The sequence below is a fragment of the Globicephala melas genome, chromosome 4, assembly GCF_963455315.2.
Source record: "Globicephala melas chromosome 4, mGloMel1.2, whole genome shotgun sequence".
In the NCBI taxonomy this organism is placed as follows: Eukaryota; Metazoa; Chordata; class Mammalia; order Artiodactyla; family Delphinidae; genus Globicephala; species Globicephala melas.
The window spans coordinates 79,685,108-79,702,152 of NC_083317.1; the positions used below are offsets into that span (position 1 = coordinate 79,685,108).

At 44.2% G+C, this 17,045-nt stretch overlaps 1 protein-coding gene and 1 non-coding gene across 2 annotated transcripts; one reads left to right on the forward strand and one right to left on the reverse strand.

Moving 5' to 3' along the window:
• Positions 1–12,718: 12,718 nt before the first annotated feature.
• On the reverse strand, positions 12,719–12,825 carry LOC115857603 (U6 spliceosomal RNA). The gene has a single exon (XR_004041308.1). It is a non-coding gene; the product is annotated as a U6 spliceosomal RNA (small nuclear RNA).
• Positions 12,826–15,028: 2,203 nt separating this feature from the next.
• Positions 15,029–16,507, forward strand: SST (somatostatin). Its single transcript, XM_030861017.2, has 2 exons — positions 15,029–15,295; positions 16,146–16,507. Exons 1-2 carry the CDS (start codon positions 15,158–15,160, stop codon positions 16,356–16,358), a joined length of 351 nt encoding a protein of 116 aa, XP_030716877.1. The 5' UTR covers positions 15,029–15,157; the 3' UTR covers positions 16,359–16,507.
• The last annotated feature ends 538 nt before the right edge of the window (positions 16,508–17,045 follow it).

Consider the following 17,045-nt stretch of genomic DNA (forward strand, 5'->3'; position numbering starts at 1 on the left):
ATGATCAAGCGGAAGCATGAGCAGTGGAGACAGCGCCTGTCTCCCAGCCCCTCCCCCTTGCCCAGTCCACGAGACTGCCCCATGAGGGGGAACGTATTTGCTGTGCCTGTTCCCTCAGGCATAGCTGTGACTTGGGCGATTTGATTCATGGACTGACATCAGATGACCCTGTGCTTATTATTATCTGGAATAGGAAAAGAAACTGTCCCATTCACACCCCTAATTGTTCTCTGACATTCACACCTTTCTATAGCTCATCTTTAGAGTTTCTGCCCCAAGTGAGACCTGAAAACTGAAGATGAAGTTCAAGGTGGTGCGTTTGTCTGGTGGTGTGTTTGCCTGGATGTGTTTCCAGAGACGGACTGCTTTGGACACTGTGTCCCACCTGTCCGCTTATGTGCAGGCTGGCTTTACTCTTCTCTGGCTTTGGCAGGGAGCTTCTGGTGACTCGTCCGGATTCCTCTAGGGACTGAGAGCTAGGCAATCTGGAAGAATCTACCTTTCTTCGACTGGGTGCAGTAGAGGCGCAGGAAGAGCATCAGGCTGGTGTGTTTGTGAACCAGTGGGCGTGTGGGGTTGTGTTCACCTCCACCAGCAACAGAGGATACTCAGCTGGGCCTGTGTAGAGCGTGTGCCTCACAGGGTGTTGTTCAACTGCAGACATATGGTGGCTCCTGGGAAGAGGAATGTCAGCAGGCCAGGTGTCAGGAGGTTTCCAGAGGTCTCCAACTGCTCCCAGCTTGATGAAGCAGTAGCAGCAGCATCTCTTACTGAAATGGTGGGGTATAAGGTTAGGGGTAGGCTGCTCAGATTGTGTCAGGGGGAGGGTCAGGCCTCAGGTGGGTCAGCAAAGGTGAGGCCTCTGCAGTGGGCCTGGGGGTTGAGGGATGAAGAGCCACTGAAAATAGAGTGGGGGTGGGGGGGATAGAGTAGGTGAAATGAGATGAGATCTGAGAAAAATTCCGGAAGATGAACATCTCCTTCAACAGCCACTTCTTTTCAGTATATAAATATACTGTGTCTTCTTCATATTTAACTCCAACGACCGCCTCACTGCCTTCACTTCCCTTTTGACTATTGCCAGGTCTTTTTTAATTCCTTCAAAGCCCAGTTTCAAAGAGTAGATTGTATTTATCTCTACTTCGTCTTTACTCCTTAGTTCGTGGAAGTCTCATTTCCATGTCCCTAAAACTGTCACCCCGCCCCCCCATTGCCAAATCATCTCTATCTCACCTGGTCTCGCTGCTGCCTTTTGCACTCCCTCCTTGAAGGTTCCGGGTCAAGGAGGGAGCACGCCCTCTTCGGTCTCCCACTTCTGTTTCCTCTCTACTGTGATGATATTCATTCTCTCAGCATCCCTTACGTGCTGGTGTTCCCTGAGATTCTCTCCCCTTGCTGGTTTGCTCTCTGTTACTTACACCTGCCATGACTTAGGTTTCTACTGCATATGAACTCCCAGTCCTTATAGCTCCTCTAAGTATTTCTACTGAACTCCAGACCCACAGACCAATTGACCTGTCAGCTGGGAGATCCCTCAGCATGACCAAAGCTGATCTCATCATTTTGCCCTCCTGTTTGCTGCTCTTACTTCAGAAATCTGGGAGGTGTCTCCTGACCTCTCTCACCACCCTACCCTATCCCGCACGAATCGGTCACCATGCCCTGTTGAATGCTCTTCCCAAATACCTCTGAGGTTGATCTTCTTTCTTTCCTTCCCATTTACTGCTGCCCAGACTCATCATTTGTGTCCCTTGCCTCTGCAGCCTCCTTCATTATTGTCATGCCTTTAGCCTCCCCTGCTACAGCACGCTCTCCACACTACCACTATCCTGGGGTGATTTTCTAATAATCGGATATGATCGACTTTCTCCCCTGCTTGTGCTCTTTCCTGCTAGTGGATAAAATTTAGTCTCATTAGCCAGGCGCACCTCATTTCCAGATACTAACAATACATACCATTTCTTGAGAAGGACTCAAGAAACACTTTGCCAGAGGGCAGAGGCCCCCACTAACATCTGGATGACAGCTGGACTTCAGGCCAGCATCTGAAGACAGCGGGGGAAACTGGACTTCTAGAAACCTGGAAACAGAAATGTCTGAAAGATGTGCATAAACCGTCTGCCAGGATGGCTGACAAGAGGTTGAGGAGAGAACTTTTGCCCATACTTGGTGTGAGATTAACCCTGTGGGCATGGACGTTTGTCGCTGTGATGCGGAGTGAATATTTGTTCCTCGTCTCTCATGAGGCCTATGTGAGCTGTCAAGAGAGGCCCTGTCTTACTATTCTTATTCTTTCGTTTCTGTGTATCTCCTGTAACTGCATCTGAGCTATAGGTATTACAAGGAGGCGGTGCCCTATAACCCTTGTGCGTGTCTTTGTGCTGATTTTATACCGCTGAGTAAGCGTATATGGCTTGTGCCGATTGCTGGGTGGCAGCTGCTAGCAGAGTACCTGATGAAGTGGACAGTGACGCATGGAAAGGAATTTGTGCTGAGACTCAGGATATCTGGGCACCAGTCCAGCAATACAGTGGAGTGAGTCAATATAAACCTATTACCAATTCAGGAAAAACTGCATGGAGGATATCCTATGGTTATACAGCTGTTATCCTTCCATTTTCATCCAAAAGTCAACATCTATCTACTCTGATCTATTTTATTCCTGGTCTGTCCTAAGTTCTAGGATTACAGAGATAATTAGTCATAGTCCCTGACTTGGAGGGCTCACAGTGTATGCTAGTCAATGCTAGGAAAGGGAACAACTTTGTCATACCTGGGGATGAAGGGTCAGAGATGGTTTCTTAGACCAGTCATGCAGGGGTATGTTTTGTAGAAATGGTCAGGGGGTCAAGGATGGGGCTGATAGGGAGCCAAGGGCATCCCAGGCTGAGAGAAGTAAAAGGAAGACCCAGAGACGTAGCTTATTTCATGCTCAGGAAGAGTCAGCAACCAGATACCAGAAGAGAGCAGGATGGAGCCCAAGAGGAGTCTGGCAGCACCGGCGAAAGAGGGCAGAAAAGCAAGGTGGGCTGGAGTTAGGTAAAGTAAAGAGTGAGGAGGGAGCGTGAGAGACATTTTATTATCATTTTTAGAACTTGTCTTTAAAAGCAAAAAAGCAAAACAAAACAAGGTAGTGCTGAACAGCAATCCTACCCTTGTGTCTTCTACAAACATTTGAATGCCTACATATTTTATACTAGGCACTATGTACGTATTAAAGGAAGCATTCAGTCTCCCCCTCTTTCTGATCATTCTCCATCCACCTTTCTTTCACACTCAAGGAGCTAGAACAGTCTCAGTTCTCGTCTTTAGGTATAGCAATGAATGAGCTCTTCAGGCGTGCTGTGGGTAAGGAGAATTGGGGCTGCAAGTTCCCAAACTAATAACTGTGGTCAAACAACACAGAAAGATTTGTTTATTTAATGCTGAAAATCAAGTCAATTAACTAATTGAATAATTAGTGAAAGTAGACAATTTATTTCTGGTCCTAATTGTTCATGTATGCTGAATTCAGTTGAGAACGGAGTACCGCCGATTTTCCGTTTTGCTTTTTTATTCCTTTTTGTTTGTTTCTATAATAAAAGTGAATTGCTTTCTTATGATTTAAATATGTATTTATCCACATTCATTATATACATATTGTAGTTCTTTAGACAAGAGTAAATGTCCCTAATAAAATAAAATATATAAAACTTTTGATTATGTATGCTTATGTGTGTGTGTGTTCTTTTGTTTTGTTTTGATCTTTTGCAGTACGCGGGCCTCTCACCGTTGTGGCCTCTCCCGTTGTGGCCTCTCCCGTTGTGGAGCACAGGCTCTGGACGCGCAGGCTCAGCAGCCATGGCTCACGGGCCCAGCCGCTCCGCGGTATGTGGGATCTTCCCGGACTGGGGCACGAACCCGCGTCCCCTGCATCGGCAGGCGGACTCTCAACCACTGCGCCACCAGGGAAGCCCCTGTATGTGTGTTCATATATCAAAGTGTTTATATGAAAGATGAGAAAGAGAAAAGCAGCCTTGAGAGCCGGCCCGGCACTCCCAGCTATGCCATGGTGCTCTCCTGTTGAACTGGTACTCCACTGAGCAGCAACCTCAGACCAGACCACTCTGGGATGATACTAGATCAAGGCAAGCATAAGACCACTCCGTAGTCACATCTGAATATAGATAAGAGCACAAACAAGGTCCAAACCACAGAAACGACTTACAACCCCCTGTTGCGGCCACTATGAGGGGCTGCTACCTTACCAGTCACGGCTTCAGCTTGCTTCCTCTCTGTCTTCTCACCTTCTAGATAAGAATCATTAAGATTTCCAATCATAAAATATTTTCTGCTTTCTGACAGCATCCAATCCAGAGCAAAGTCACTTACAGCCTTCCCTCACCTGACATGTGCCCCAGTGCTAGAGTGTGCCTGCTCTAAACCCTCTTACTGAGCTGCTTCATGAGCTGCTCCATGGTTCCCAAGGGCATCCTCCCTCTTTGCAATGAGTCAAAAAATCCAACTTTGTTCAGTGACACGTGTGTTTAAATTTAAAATGGGTGTTTCTAAATCTTAGGATAAAAATGAAATAAAATGTTTGCAGTTTATTTAGAAATTAGGGAGGAAAGCATCACATATAAAAATTATTTCTGTTTTAATGCTTCTTAGTTCTTTAAAAACTTATTTCGCAGTATTGTTAGACTTTTAAAAATCGTTTTCCCATAGAAAGTTATACAACAAATGTCTATTCTAATACTGGTTATCTCTGCATCTTTAGAAAATACATTTTCGTTCACATTCTTATATCTATTTCAAGAAAGTTTCACAAGTTATTAATTCTTTTGGTAGCTGGGGAAGAATTTCACATACCCTCTTTCCTGTCAACTTGGATTTCTAGTTTTGTTAGAATAATTTAGTATTTTATAAATAAATTAATAAAATACTTGATAGCTCATACATTCTCTTTCAAGAATTATATTAGACAAATGTGTTATGTTTCATAATATTAATTGAATAATCAACTCTTAAATCATATAGGTTTACTTCTCCTCACCATCTTTATACAAGCCAACTCCACTTTTGGGTTCTTTATTTTGATTTATTCTCTTCCTTTCTTACTTTTGTGAGTAATATTTTCAGAGAGAGAGAGAGTATGTGACTGGTCTGCCTATCTGAGAATGGCCTTTTTTTGCTCTTATCCCCCCTAAATAGATTGGCCAAGTATTACTTTTTATCATAACAATCTTTTTTTTCTCTCAAAACTTGGTAGGCATTATTTCAATGTCTTCTGGAATTTATTGAGGTAGAAAAAAAATCCATTATCAGCCTAATGTTTCTTTCCTTTTACATTGCCTAATGTAATATATAAAAAAATTGATGCAATAACTTCACAAGTCTTGTAGAGAATATAAGCTGGAGAGTTTCTAAGGTTTTACTTGTTTGTTTGTTTTATTGTTTCTTGTAGTAACTTTGTCCATAGGGGAGAGAGAGGCATTTACTCTGATTCTTTAGACTGTTTTCATGTATCTCCCCATTAGCCTGAAGTAAAACCCTATTCTCTCCCTACTTTGCATTTGATTATGCCAGTGAGGAACCTGCAGAGTTTGGAAGGTTTGCAAAATAGGTGGGTGCACAGGCTGAGTTCACCATCTTGAACCTCAAATTACTAGTTGCTCATTTGCATTTTAAAAATCTACTCCTGTAAACTAATTTGAATATTCACTAGAACAAGATAGTTATAAGTAAATAACTGATATAGATTTAGATGCATATTAGGTGATCTTTAAATAATTATTTTTTAATAATAAGTATACTTGTCTTTGGATTTGGGGCCCATGCGGATAATCCAGGATGACCTCATCTTGACATCCTGAACTGAATATATCTGCAAAATAAGGTCCCATTCACAGGTTCTCAACACTGGCGATGACCTGGGGGCAAGGGAGCCCTCACATGTGAGACCTTCTTGGAAACACCTTGCAAAGGGAGTGAGATTTCACTGCCATGTGGGTTCCAAAAGGTGATTAGGTCAGTGACTCTGAGACCAGCTATAAATGTGACATTGATTATGAGCACAGGTTCATGAGGTTAGAGGGTATTCAGGTTAAATACGAGAATGGTTTGTATTAGAAATGCGTTTTTCCAACTTTGCTTCCCCTTCAAGCTCTTTGTTTCTATGAAACTTTGTTGCAGAAACCTGTTCAATGAAATAGAATTCCTGCCACACACTGGGTCCCCCTGCCTCTGCAGTCCCTGTGGCCTGTGTGCAGGGAGCCCAGGACCTAATTTGGGAAGCCTGGGAAGCCTTTATAACACAGGTTATAAAGTGTCTGAAGTTCCTTCCAGTGCTAATTGTTTGATTCTATGGCTCAGATAGTAATCTGTATAATTTCCTAGACTGCGACTTTTTTCAAAACCAAGGATTGAGTTTTGGTCATCTCTGAATCCCCAACACAGTGTCTGGCACAAAGTGCTCCATAATCAAATGTGTGAAGGAAGAGGTTTCTGTCTGAGTACTTCTTTACAACCCTAGCACCAAGCACAGTTCTCTCCGCATAGTGGGTGATTTAAAGAAGTTGGTGAAGGAAATAAATGAAGGAATGAATACAATCCCGCCCTAAAATTTTAGATGAAGTTGTCTTCTACCATTTGAGCCAGCAGAGGGCAGGCGAGCTCAGTTTAACAACAGCTTCCTCTGGGTAAGCTGAAGCAGCCACGCTTAGCCGTGGCCTTGAGGAGCAGGTCCAGTTGTTTCATGGGATTAGGAAATGCACAACCAGAAAAGGATGGAGACACAAAGCATGAAGGCCCAACACATTAATCCCCAAAGCTTTCTCTCTAGGATAATACTCTTGTCAGGGAATAAGGTTTTGCTCCAGGCTGATGGGGAGATACATAGATAACAGGGCAGGAATTGCCAATCTTACAACATGATTTCAACCACTTGGGTGGAAGGGATTCAAGAAACTTCACAGAAATAACATAAAACTAAGAGAATCAGAGGATCTGACTCTAATACTAGTTATGTGGTTTTGAGAGAGACTCTTCCTTTCTCTTGAATTCAATTTTCCAACGTGTAAACCCAGGGGAGGCGCTAGATGCTTTTGAAGGTCCTGGTCTGTGGTTGGGTCCACTTCTGGCCGCAGTCCTGCCTCTGCCCTCAACAACTGGTGCTGTATCAGGAAAGCCAATGAAGCAGGTGCTTTGGCCCTGACGGGGCCAAGCCAAGTCCATTGTGCTTGGTGGTCCCCAAGTCAAAGGTGGGAAAGGAGAGAACGGTAAAAGGGAGAAGGAACTGAGCAGAGTGAGATGAGAGAAGAACAGTGGTGGGCGGTGGTTTGTGACTCCATCATTTTCTACAAAGGTGGAGCCCATTCTAGTAGCAGACTATAATTCAGTTCTTAAAATATATAGACCTATAAGTCAGAATCTTTGCAGTTGGGTCCCAGGCATCTGTGCTTTTAAAATGTTTCCCAGGCAATCCTGGTGTGAAGCTAGAGTTAAGATCCACCAGTCTAGGTTAAGATTATAGTTTGAGTGTGGGAAATTGGAGCTGTAAAAGGGATATTTTCACTCCATGGGGCACTTCTGTGTTTATATAGCCCCTATCATGCCGTTTCAAAGGGGGGGGGGCGGATCTCAGGAGCACGTCGAAGAGGAACTTCGCCATCTGTTGTGTACTCTTCCGGGAACAGGGCCGTAAGTCTCTGGCCTCATTTCTCAATCCCCATTGGTCAAGACAGCTCTTCCCCTGCCAATTGCACTGGGAAGGCTTGTGCGAGACCTGAGACTTAACACCTTGTTTTTAGGAGGAAAATAGGTAAAGAGAACTGGGAGACGTTCGCTGGGTGGCACAGTCGGGCAGAGCACAGCTCGATTTCATTTCATGGGGAGCTCTGAGCAGAAGCCATAGATCAGCAAGTGGGATGCTTCTGGAGAGTCCAATGGACCCACAAAGAGAAAGGAATATGAGAGGTTAATTAGGGGCAAAGTCTCCTTGCTTGTCTCTGGTAAGAGAGAAAATGTTGGAGTGGCAGACAGGGATCTGACATCAGCCCAGCTCTGCACTAACTATGTAACCTGAGGCCTCCATTCCCTTGTTTGATTGATGTTAACACATGATCAAACATGAAACTACGCAGAGGTGAGTCAGCAGTGGTACTCTCTTCTATTGTGTGCCAGGGACATACCTGTTCCTCATTGGTTGGTGGTTGTGTCCTCCCTAGGCCTTCCAGTGAAGTCCCTTATCTTTCCAATGACTATATTAGCATATTCATATGACAGCTTCAGTTAGTTTTTAGCAGATAGGAACAATTACACAGAACAGTGTTTAGGGATTTTTCCTTTGCTGAAGCTCAGAGATTACTAAGGGATCAATGGGTATGTGCTCCTGAAAGTATCCGCGACCTAGGGTTGGGGGTCAAGTGATACAGTCCTCAGTTACCTGAGGTTCACCTGAGGTTCATTCTACCTACAGAATCCACAGAGTCCTCACATATAAGAAGAAGAATTTATCTTCCACTAAATCAACATTTTTCAGCAACTACTCTATGCTTCACATTCTTATGGTCTCTGAGGAAAATACAAATATGACAGAAACAAGATCTCTGCTCTCAGTGAAACTCTAGGCTCATAAATGAGACATACAGACTCTCAAGGAACAGAAATGTGAAGTGATCTAGAATGGTCTCTACTAGAGGCACAAAAGACACACCCTTGGGCACAGGAGGGGACCATAGTAATTCTAAATGAGAAGCTCTTGATTTAAAGTAAGCTGTATGATGTTAACAGTCAGAGATGGGTCCAAGGTATTCCAGGTGAAGGGAGCAGCATGTACACAAGAGTGGATGCGGGAAACTGCAGAGTGTGTACAGGGAAGAACAGGTGTGGGGGGGGAATGGGAAGGTGGAGAGGTTAGGAGTGACACAGAGCGAGACTGAACAGGACAGTTAGGGTCTGAGGAACCATGACCGCCAGGCTGATGTGTTTGCATTTGAACTAGCTGGCACTGGGGAGTCATTGAGAGCTTCTGAGCTGGAAGTGATGGGATAGAGACCAGAGAGGAGACTACTGCAGGAGACCAGGCCTGAGCTGTCATCACTCACCCACCCATGGAAGAAGTTCACCCCTGGGCTTCATTCAGTGACCCCTTCACTCTTCATTGTCTAAAGCGATCACTTTAGGCCAGGCTTTGTGGAAGTTGGTGAAAGCCAATTTGGCGGGAAAGTCTGGTTTCTCTACCATCAGCAACTCCAGGGGCATGAGCTGACACTCTTCCAGCTGAAATCCAGCTCAGCAGAAGCCCTTGGAGAATTGCAAGTTCTCATTCTCATGCTCCAGGGTGGTAGGGTTGCTCTAGAAGGAAAGGTCCTTAGGGTATCGTCACCTATGCGCCCTTGCCCTTGGGCAGGAGGGGTCTGCATGCTCCCTATAGCCTGCCCCCAGCCCCAGCAGCACATCCAATAAATCTGCCTCTTCTCCAAGGGATCTCCCAACTTTACTTAGGTCAAAACTGTCCTTTAGGCGACTATAAGCAAGAAGACAATTCAGCATATATATTCACACTGAAGTGTTAATAACTTTCAAGTTTTAATGTGCTACATCTCCAAGAAAATGTAGAGAAGAGACTATTTTCTAATAGTCTAATAGTCATAGACTAATTCTAAGGGTTGAATTTCAGCACCAGTCTGCTGCATTTCTGTGAGAGATCTTCCTGGATCTTCAGATCATACCCTACAGTGTCCTCAGAGGAAGGGCAGTCTGACTAGTTGGGTCAGAGCATCATTGAGGACACTCTAGCTTCCAGAAGCTGGCTCATTGAATATCACCCCAGGCGCTGGCTGACGGCCTCCCTCTGGGCAGCAACAACAAAAACAGAACTTTATCTTTTCATCATGCTTTATGGATAACCAAGCACTTTCACTTACACTTACACTGTCTGACCTGGTTCTTAAATCATATTATAGCAAAAGCAAGGATTATCAGGCCCATCTTAAGCAAGAGAAAACTGAGGACTTAAGTCTAGGGCCTCAGACACCCAGGCCAGAGCTTTTTATACTATACCATGTCGCTTTTCCCCACTGCCTATAATTCTCACTTTATTCTGCCTTGGAAGTAAAATGGTTTTTCACTTACAAAATGTCCAAGAGAAGTTTTTGTCAGAAATCCACTTCCTGCCCTCTCAGAAATTTGTGGAACTTGAAAGCATTTTAAGAAATGTCTAGATCACTTGTTACCAATTGTTCTTCTCATTTCCTTAACTTGAGATCCAAGCAAACCATTAGCATGTCTTGTCAACTGTACTTCAAAATAAACTTCAAACCTAACCAGTCCTCAGCTCCTTCATAGCTGTCACTCTTGCCCAAATACCATCTTCTCTTGCCTGAACTAGTCTGGGGAATAAGGTCCCCCAAACAAGCACAAACCACCTTCCCGTCCATGGAAACAGGTCTTGGGAGTTGGCTACAGTAGTCTCGGGTTGGAGGTATGAGATGCCTTTATGCCAAGCCAACCAGCTTGGGTATTTAAGGGAGAATGTGTCCCTTCCATCCTGGCTCTTCTTTTCTCTTGAATGGTTCTTAGACTCCTAAGTTATCTTCCTGACTCTGCTGCTCTCTTACAGTTAACTCTCCACTTTAGCAGAAGGCATTGATTTAAAAAAATCAAATCAGGTCAATCCCTTGCTCAAAATCCTCCGGTGGTCTTCTTACCATGGTCTTCAAGGCTCTACGTGATCTGGCCCCTGTCTGCCTTGCTGGTCTCATCTCCCAGCCCTCTCTGATCCACCCGCTCTGTTCGAGTTCCCTTGCCTTGTTTCTGATGTTTGAATGTACCAAGCATGCTTCTACCTCAGGGCCTTTGAACAGATTGTCTTTCCACCTGACAAGGAAATATCTTTATTCAGATATTTGCATGTCTAGCTCTCTCACCTCATTCAGGTCTCTGCTCAAATGGTTCCTCCTCAGGAGGGTTTTCCCCTAGTCATCATGCTTTATACCTTGTGTTAATTCTTAGCAACTTGAACATAATTAATTAATTGATGTGTTTATTGTTTGTCTTTCTCACTAGGACTTTGTCTATCTAGTTCACTACCATATTATGAACCTCTCAAGCAGTGCAGATTCTCAGTACTTATTTGTAGAAAGAATTTGAGTGAATCAATTTTACAGATGGAGAGACTGAGGTCCAGGTGGGAGGGCAGGTCAGCACCAGAAGCAAGATGCAAGAGCAAATTTTCCTTCTAATAGGCCTGCGAAATACCCGTTGCATCCGGCTTCCTCCCTCATATTACATAAAAGCCAGGTTCTTTTCCAATATAAAGTTCTCAATTTGAGAAACAGCATTTTAACATCACAGTGTGCTCTACTTTGCCCCTTTGTCTTCTCAAAGTCAAGCTTGTTGATGATTAGGGCTGGAAAGAACCACAAAGGTTGCCTATCAAGCCTTCTATTTTGCAGATGAAGAAACTAAGGCCCAGAGAGGAAGCCCCCAGCTGGACTGTGGCAGAACCAGAACTAGAACCCAGGTCTCTGGACTCCAAATACGGTTACTTTCTGCTTCCCTGCACTGCTTAATATCGAACACCTGATTACTCATAGATTTTATTGTCTCTTACTAAAATGAGTTTTTGCTCCTCATATTGGCAGGTAGTCACCCCCAAATGTACATTTCACAGGGAGGTGGGAAATCATATCCCGGTTGGAGAGCAGCACATGAAAGGGGCCTAGATGCCCCCTCGAGGCCCTTGCGTCCTGGCTGTAGACTGCTCAGCCAGGAAGTGTCTCCGGCATCCCTGAGTCAGGGGAGGAGGAAAGTTGCTAAACTGATCAGTAGCCTCCCTCAACCTTGCCACTTCCTGCCTGCGTGGCCTTGTGCAAGGCAGAGGCAGCTGTGCTCTCAGGGACTCAATTTCCTCCTCTGTGAGATGGGGCTAGCACGCCCTGTCGTACTGGATGAGAAAATACTTTGTGAACCACAGAAGGCTGCACAAGGATGGAGTCTATCATTCTTAGTGACCAAGGTCTGGGAAATAGGGTCCCCTGTACAACCACAGACAGCACCCCCCTGCCCCCCTCCAGCCTTTGGGACTTGGAAGCAAGACCCTGGGGGTCGGCTGCAAAGCTCAGGTTGGGGAAGTTTCAAGTGTCTTTGTGCTAAATCAAACTTTATGCAAAACTTGGCCATGGGGAGGGGGCTTAAGGAAGAATTTGTGTCCCCTTTTGTTCTTCTTTCTTTCTTAAGTGGCTCCTAGACTCCTAGCAATTTGAGGATTATAAAACTAAACAGAACAAAAAGCCCAGAAGTCATCTCATCCACAGCTTCAGCACTTCAGCAAAGGTACGAGGGAAGCCACCCAGACTTACTATTCCCAGGTAGGTACTTAAACAGCTAAAGATCATGAGTATTTTTTTTAAAATACCAAATCCTTCCATTTACATAAAGTTCAGAAACAGTCACAACTCACTTATCATGAGAGACATCAGAAGAGTACTTGCCTCTTGAGGAGAAATGGACTGAAACGGGGCACTCAGAAACTTTGAAGGTGATGAAATATTCTATATCTTCATTCGCACGTTGGTTTCATAGGTTTATAGGGGTGTCAAGACTCACTGAACTGTACACTTAAGACCTTTGCATTTTACTGTATATAAATTAGACTGAAATAGACTGACTGAACTGAAATGTTTTCCTTGTAAGTTCTGATATTGCATTGTATGTTGCATTTTCTTTGTTCCTGAAAAATATGGAACGCTTCAAGACTTTCTGTGTCATCCTTGCTCAGGGGCCATGCTAATCTTCTCTGTGTCGTTCCAATTTTAGTATATGTGCTGCTGAAGCGAGCACCATGAGTATTTTTTATGAGAAATAGCTGAGAAGGAAAGAGGGAGTAATGGAAGGAGGGGCTTAAGATAGGAAGAGACTAGAGGCAGAGACTGGGATAGATATTGGGTAGGCAGAATGGGAAGGGAGGGAGATGTGCAGAGAAGGCAGAAGGAAGCCAGATAGAACCAGACCAAAGTCAGAAAATGACTGGGGAGAGGGAAGTACAACAGAGAGGATTGAGGATAGGGAGTGGGGAAAGAAAGTAAATAGGGGATTGAATAAGGAAGATTTGGAGAGAGAAATTCAGAGAAAGGTTTGGGAAAGGAGAAAGAGGAAAAATGAGGATAAAGATGTGGAAGGAGAGGAGCAGGCACCTGGGGAGAGAAGTAGAATAGAGCATAGAGCAAGACGGAGGGGCTACTATTTGTTCTTTGGCTCGCTCCTGTTTTAGGAAAATTCTTCTCTACTCAATGGGGCTGCCAAGGGCAAGCCTTGAGTGGAAGAGATGTGAGATCATTTGAGGGTGCCTTGGGACAGTTGGGTTGACATAACTAGACTCTGAACCCACAGCTAGAGGCCTAGGAGGGTTCCAGGATATATAGAGAAAATAACATGCATTGTGTTCTGCAGTCTGAGATCCATTGCTCTCCCAGACTATTCCAACACATGTGAGTGACTTTTTAATGTCTTACTTGTTCTAAGCCTTGTCTGGACTCACCAAGCCCCGGAAGCTTTAGCACTCCTTGCTGTGCCTTCTCTTATTGCTCTAGCTTACAGACACAAAAAGAAAAGGTGACAATTATTCAAGCCATTCAGGACACCTCCCAACCCCTCCTGCCTCTCAACACTGTGGTCTTGGTCTAAGTATTGAGAATACATATGTGATGCCTGGCTGGTGACGGGATTAGTCAAGTTCTCTGCTTCACTTGGTTTCTGAAGATACAGGAATTTTTTTCAGCTCTTATGAACTTGAAGCTTATAAAATGCCAGCCCTTGAAGAGCCTGCAGGGATCATCTGGTCCGTGCCAGGACATTAGCTGGCCGTTCCTTGATAAGGAATTATTCTGGGGGAAAAAAAGAAAAGGAAAAGCTACCAGAACTCTGATCAGGATAGCAAACATCTAACTAGACCACAACCAGAATTCCACAACAGCATGTCTCAAACTTCCTTTTTATTTGTGTGGGGAGTAGGGGAGCACTCTTGATGCTTTCTTCACACAGAGGCTTACAATAACGGTCACTTACATTCAAGGGATTCCTGAACTTCTGTATGTCCACACTGGGAGTCCCTGACCTAAAATGGCTACAACTAGCCAGGAATCCATTAGAAAACTCAGAGTTGAGTGAAAAGAATCCTAGTTTGGAATGTGGAGGTCTGGTCCTTGCTCCAGCTGTGTACTATGTGAGCCAGAGAATTTCACTGCCCATTTCTAGGCTCAATGACTCAAACTCTGAAGTTTAGTAGACGTTTTCTGAGATTTCTTTCTAGTTCCAAGTTTCTAGCACCAAAATGAAGTCAATCTGACTTTTTTTTCCTTTAGCATTTTTTGTCACAGTCGAATGGCAAGCAGGCTACAAGTGTCTCTGCCGCTGAGAAAGAGGGATGGAGGGTGAGTTTAAGGTACTCTTCCATTATAAGGAAAAGTGGAGTTCTTTTAGAGTCCCATTACATCTTAATCTACAAGACTCTTTACAGAGTTAATGGAGAAAGGTGACTTGGTCTTTCTAAAATCCACACTCCATTTTCAAATCTGTTCTTAGAGGAATGCTTATGACATTCACTGTCACAAAGAATGCTTGTAACCATCTCCACTTGTCACACTCACACTTTTGCATTTGGTTCTCCTAAAATGTTTGAGCATGATGATGGATAGAATTGTCTGGGTACATTTATGTGTATGCGGCTGAGTGTGATAGTGCATTTGCTTCTCCAGGGGCTGAGTGTTTGAGTGTGTGTAATTAAGTGTGCACATGTGTGAGTGAAATTATAGAATGTGTATGTGTGTAGCACTGAGTGACCATAAAAAGATTGTGTAGATGGTGTGACGTGTGGAATCGTGTGTGCCTGTGCCTGTGCAGGATTTAATTTTTTTAAATAAGCCACTTTTGATTGTGTACCCTCCTCTCACTTCTGTGATTGATTTCACGAGGGTAATGGTGCGTAAAAGCGCTGGTGAGATCTGGGGGCGCCTCCTAGTCTGACGTCAGAGAGAGAGTTTAAAAAGGGGGAGACGGAGGAGAGCATACAAGCCGCTTTAGGAGTCGCGAGGTTCAGAGCCGTTGCTGCTGCCTGCGATCAGCTCCTAGAGTTTGACCAACCGCACTCTAGCTCGGCTTCTCCGGCGCCGCCGAGATGCTGTCCTGCCGTCTCCAGTGCGCGCTGGCCGCGCTCTCCATAGTTCTGGCTCTGGGCGGTGTCACCGGCGCGCCCTCAGATCCCCGACTCCGTCAGTTTCTGCAGAAATCCCTGGCTGCTGCCGCTGGGAAGCAGGTAAGGAAACTCCCTCGACGTCTTCTTTCCCCTCTCCAGAACCTCTCAACCTTCCCTAGCCTTGCCTCTGATCCCTTGGGTGAATTTAAGAGGTGCTCTCAAAGAGTGCCGGTGCTTTTCTGGGTCCTTTAGCTACCAAAGCTCCCAGGAAAACTTTCAAAGTCCAGAATCCCTTATTACCTCTTTGTTTCCCCTGATCAGCGCAGTAGGTCACTGTTCAGGTGAGTTCTTTAGCATTCAAGAAAATTCCAAGACCTTGGTAACTGAGCTCGAAGGGATGATGGCATCGATCCCCGGTGCTGACCGCGGGATGTGCTGACCCAGGTGCTGAAAGCACGGACCTCCGAAGCTGCTACTGTCCTGAGCACCACCTCCCTCCCATGCAGCGGGGTTGGGGGCTAACTGGCACTTTACAGCCAGAACACAATATGTTTACGATTGTGAAAGGTCTCGTTCTCCACAGCTGACTTAGTAAAAATGGTAAGAAGAATTCTAGTTTGTAGCTCATGATATGGAAATTGAGTTAAACAAACTGTTGGCTCCTGTTGAAAAACTAACGATCTATTTCTTTCTATGTGTGTATTTTAAACCTACAGAAGCAGAAAACTTGCAGAAACATTTGAGTTTTTAAAGCTTCTTTGTGTACTTGGTGATTATAACAACAGCCCTTGTTTTTATATCCTTAACCAATTTTAAGTGTGAAAAAAAATTGCACAGCTGTGAACATTGGGGTTTGGGTGTGGTTAAATCTGTTTTTCAAGCCGGCTTTTCCATGTCTTCTTCTCCACCGTCCTCATTCTTATCCTCTCTCTCTCTCTCTCTCTTTCGCTCTTCCTTCCACCCCGTGCAGGAATTGGCCAAGTATTTCTTGGCAGAGCTGCTCTCTGAACCCAACCAGACAGAGAACGATGCCCTGGAGCCTGAAGATCTGTCCCAGGCTGCTGAACAGGATGAAATGAGGCTGGAGCTGCAGAGATCCGCTAACTCGAACCCGGCCATGGCGCCCCGAGAACGCAAAGCCGGCTGCAAGAATTTCTTCTGGAAGACTTTCACATCCTGTTAACTTTATTGATTATTGTTGTCCGTATAAGACCTGTGATTCCTCTCCTCCAAACCCCGTCTCTCCTCCCTAATCCCCCCAATCCTCAGTAAGACCCTTGCATTAGGAATTGAAGACTGTAAATACAAAATAAAATTATGGTGAAATTATGAAAAAAAGGATTTTCGTTTCTTATTGAGTTCAACCTTTGTGTTCAATACTATATGATTAACTTCATTTGTGATTTCAGTCAAGTTCTTTGAGACAGGCACTCCAAATCTCACAGACATACTGTTTAAAATTCCCTGTGGTAATAAAAGTTATGTTTTAAATGGTAACCCAGATAGTTTGGGTTATTATAAACATAAATAATCTCAATTAACTCTATGAATTCTAGTTTTAATCCAGCAGTAGTTATTGGAAGGGGCTGCCACAAACATCAATTACATTTTAAATACACTTAAAATTATATGTTGAAATGAGTATTAGTATTAATGGGTAGGCAGGCTGAAATGTCCAACTAACCACCAGGCTGATACGTAAAATAAATGATATATAAAAAATAGAAGGGAAAAATCACTTAGAAGTTGGAGGAAAGAAGCTGGCTTAAATAGCTAAAATAAAGTTCTGAGCTTTTAAGATGTGTTTATAGTTTGTGAACATTTATCTAGAGAAGAACATTGCTTTAATATCTTCTTTGACAATCCTCTC

What these genes read in the sequence shown, in the direction of transcription:
- SST (XM_030861017.2), top strand. Translation starts at nt 15,158, where the DNA reads ATGCTGTCCTGCCGTCTCCAGTGCGCGCTGGCCGCGCTCTCCATAGTT. An exon ending in CTGCTGCCGCTGGGAAGCAG is followed by an intron (nt 15,296 to 16,145) that starts GTAAGGAAACTC and finishes CACCCCGTGCAG; the next exon opens with GAATTGGCCAAGTATTTCTT.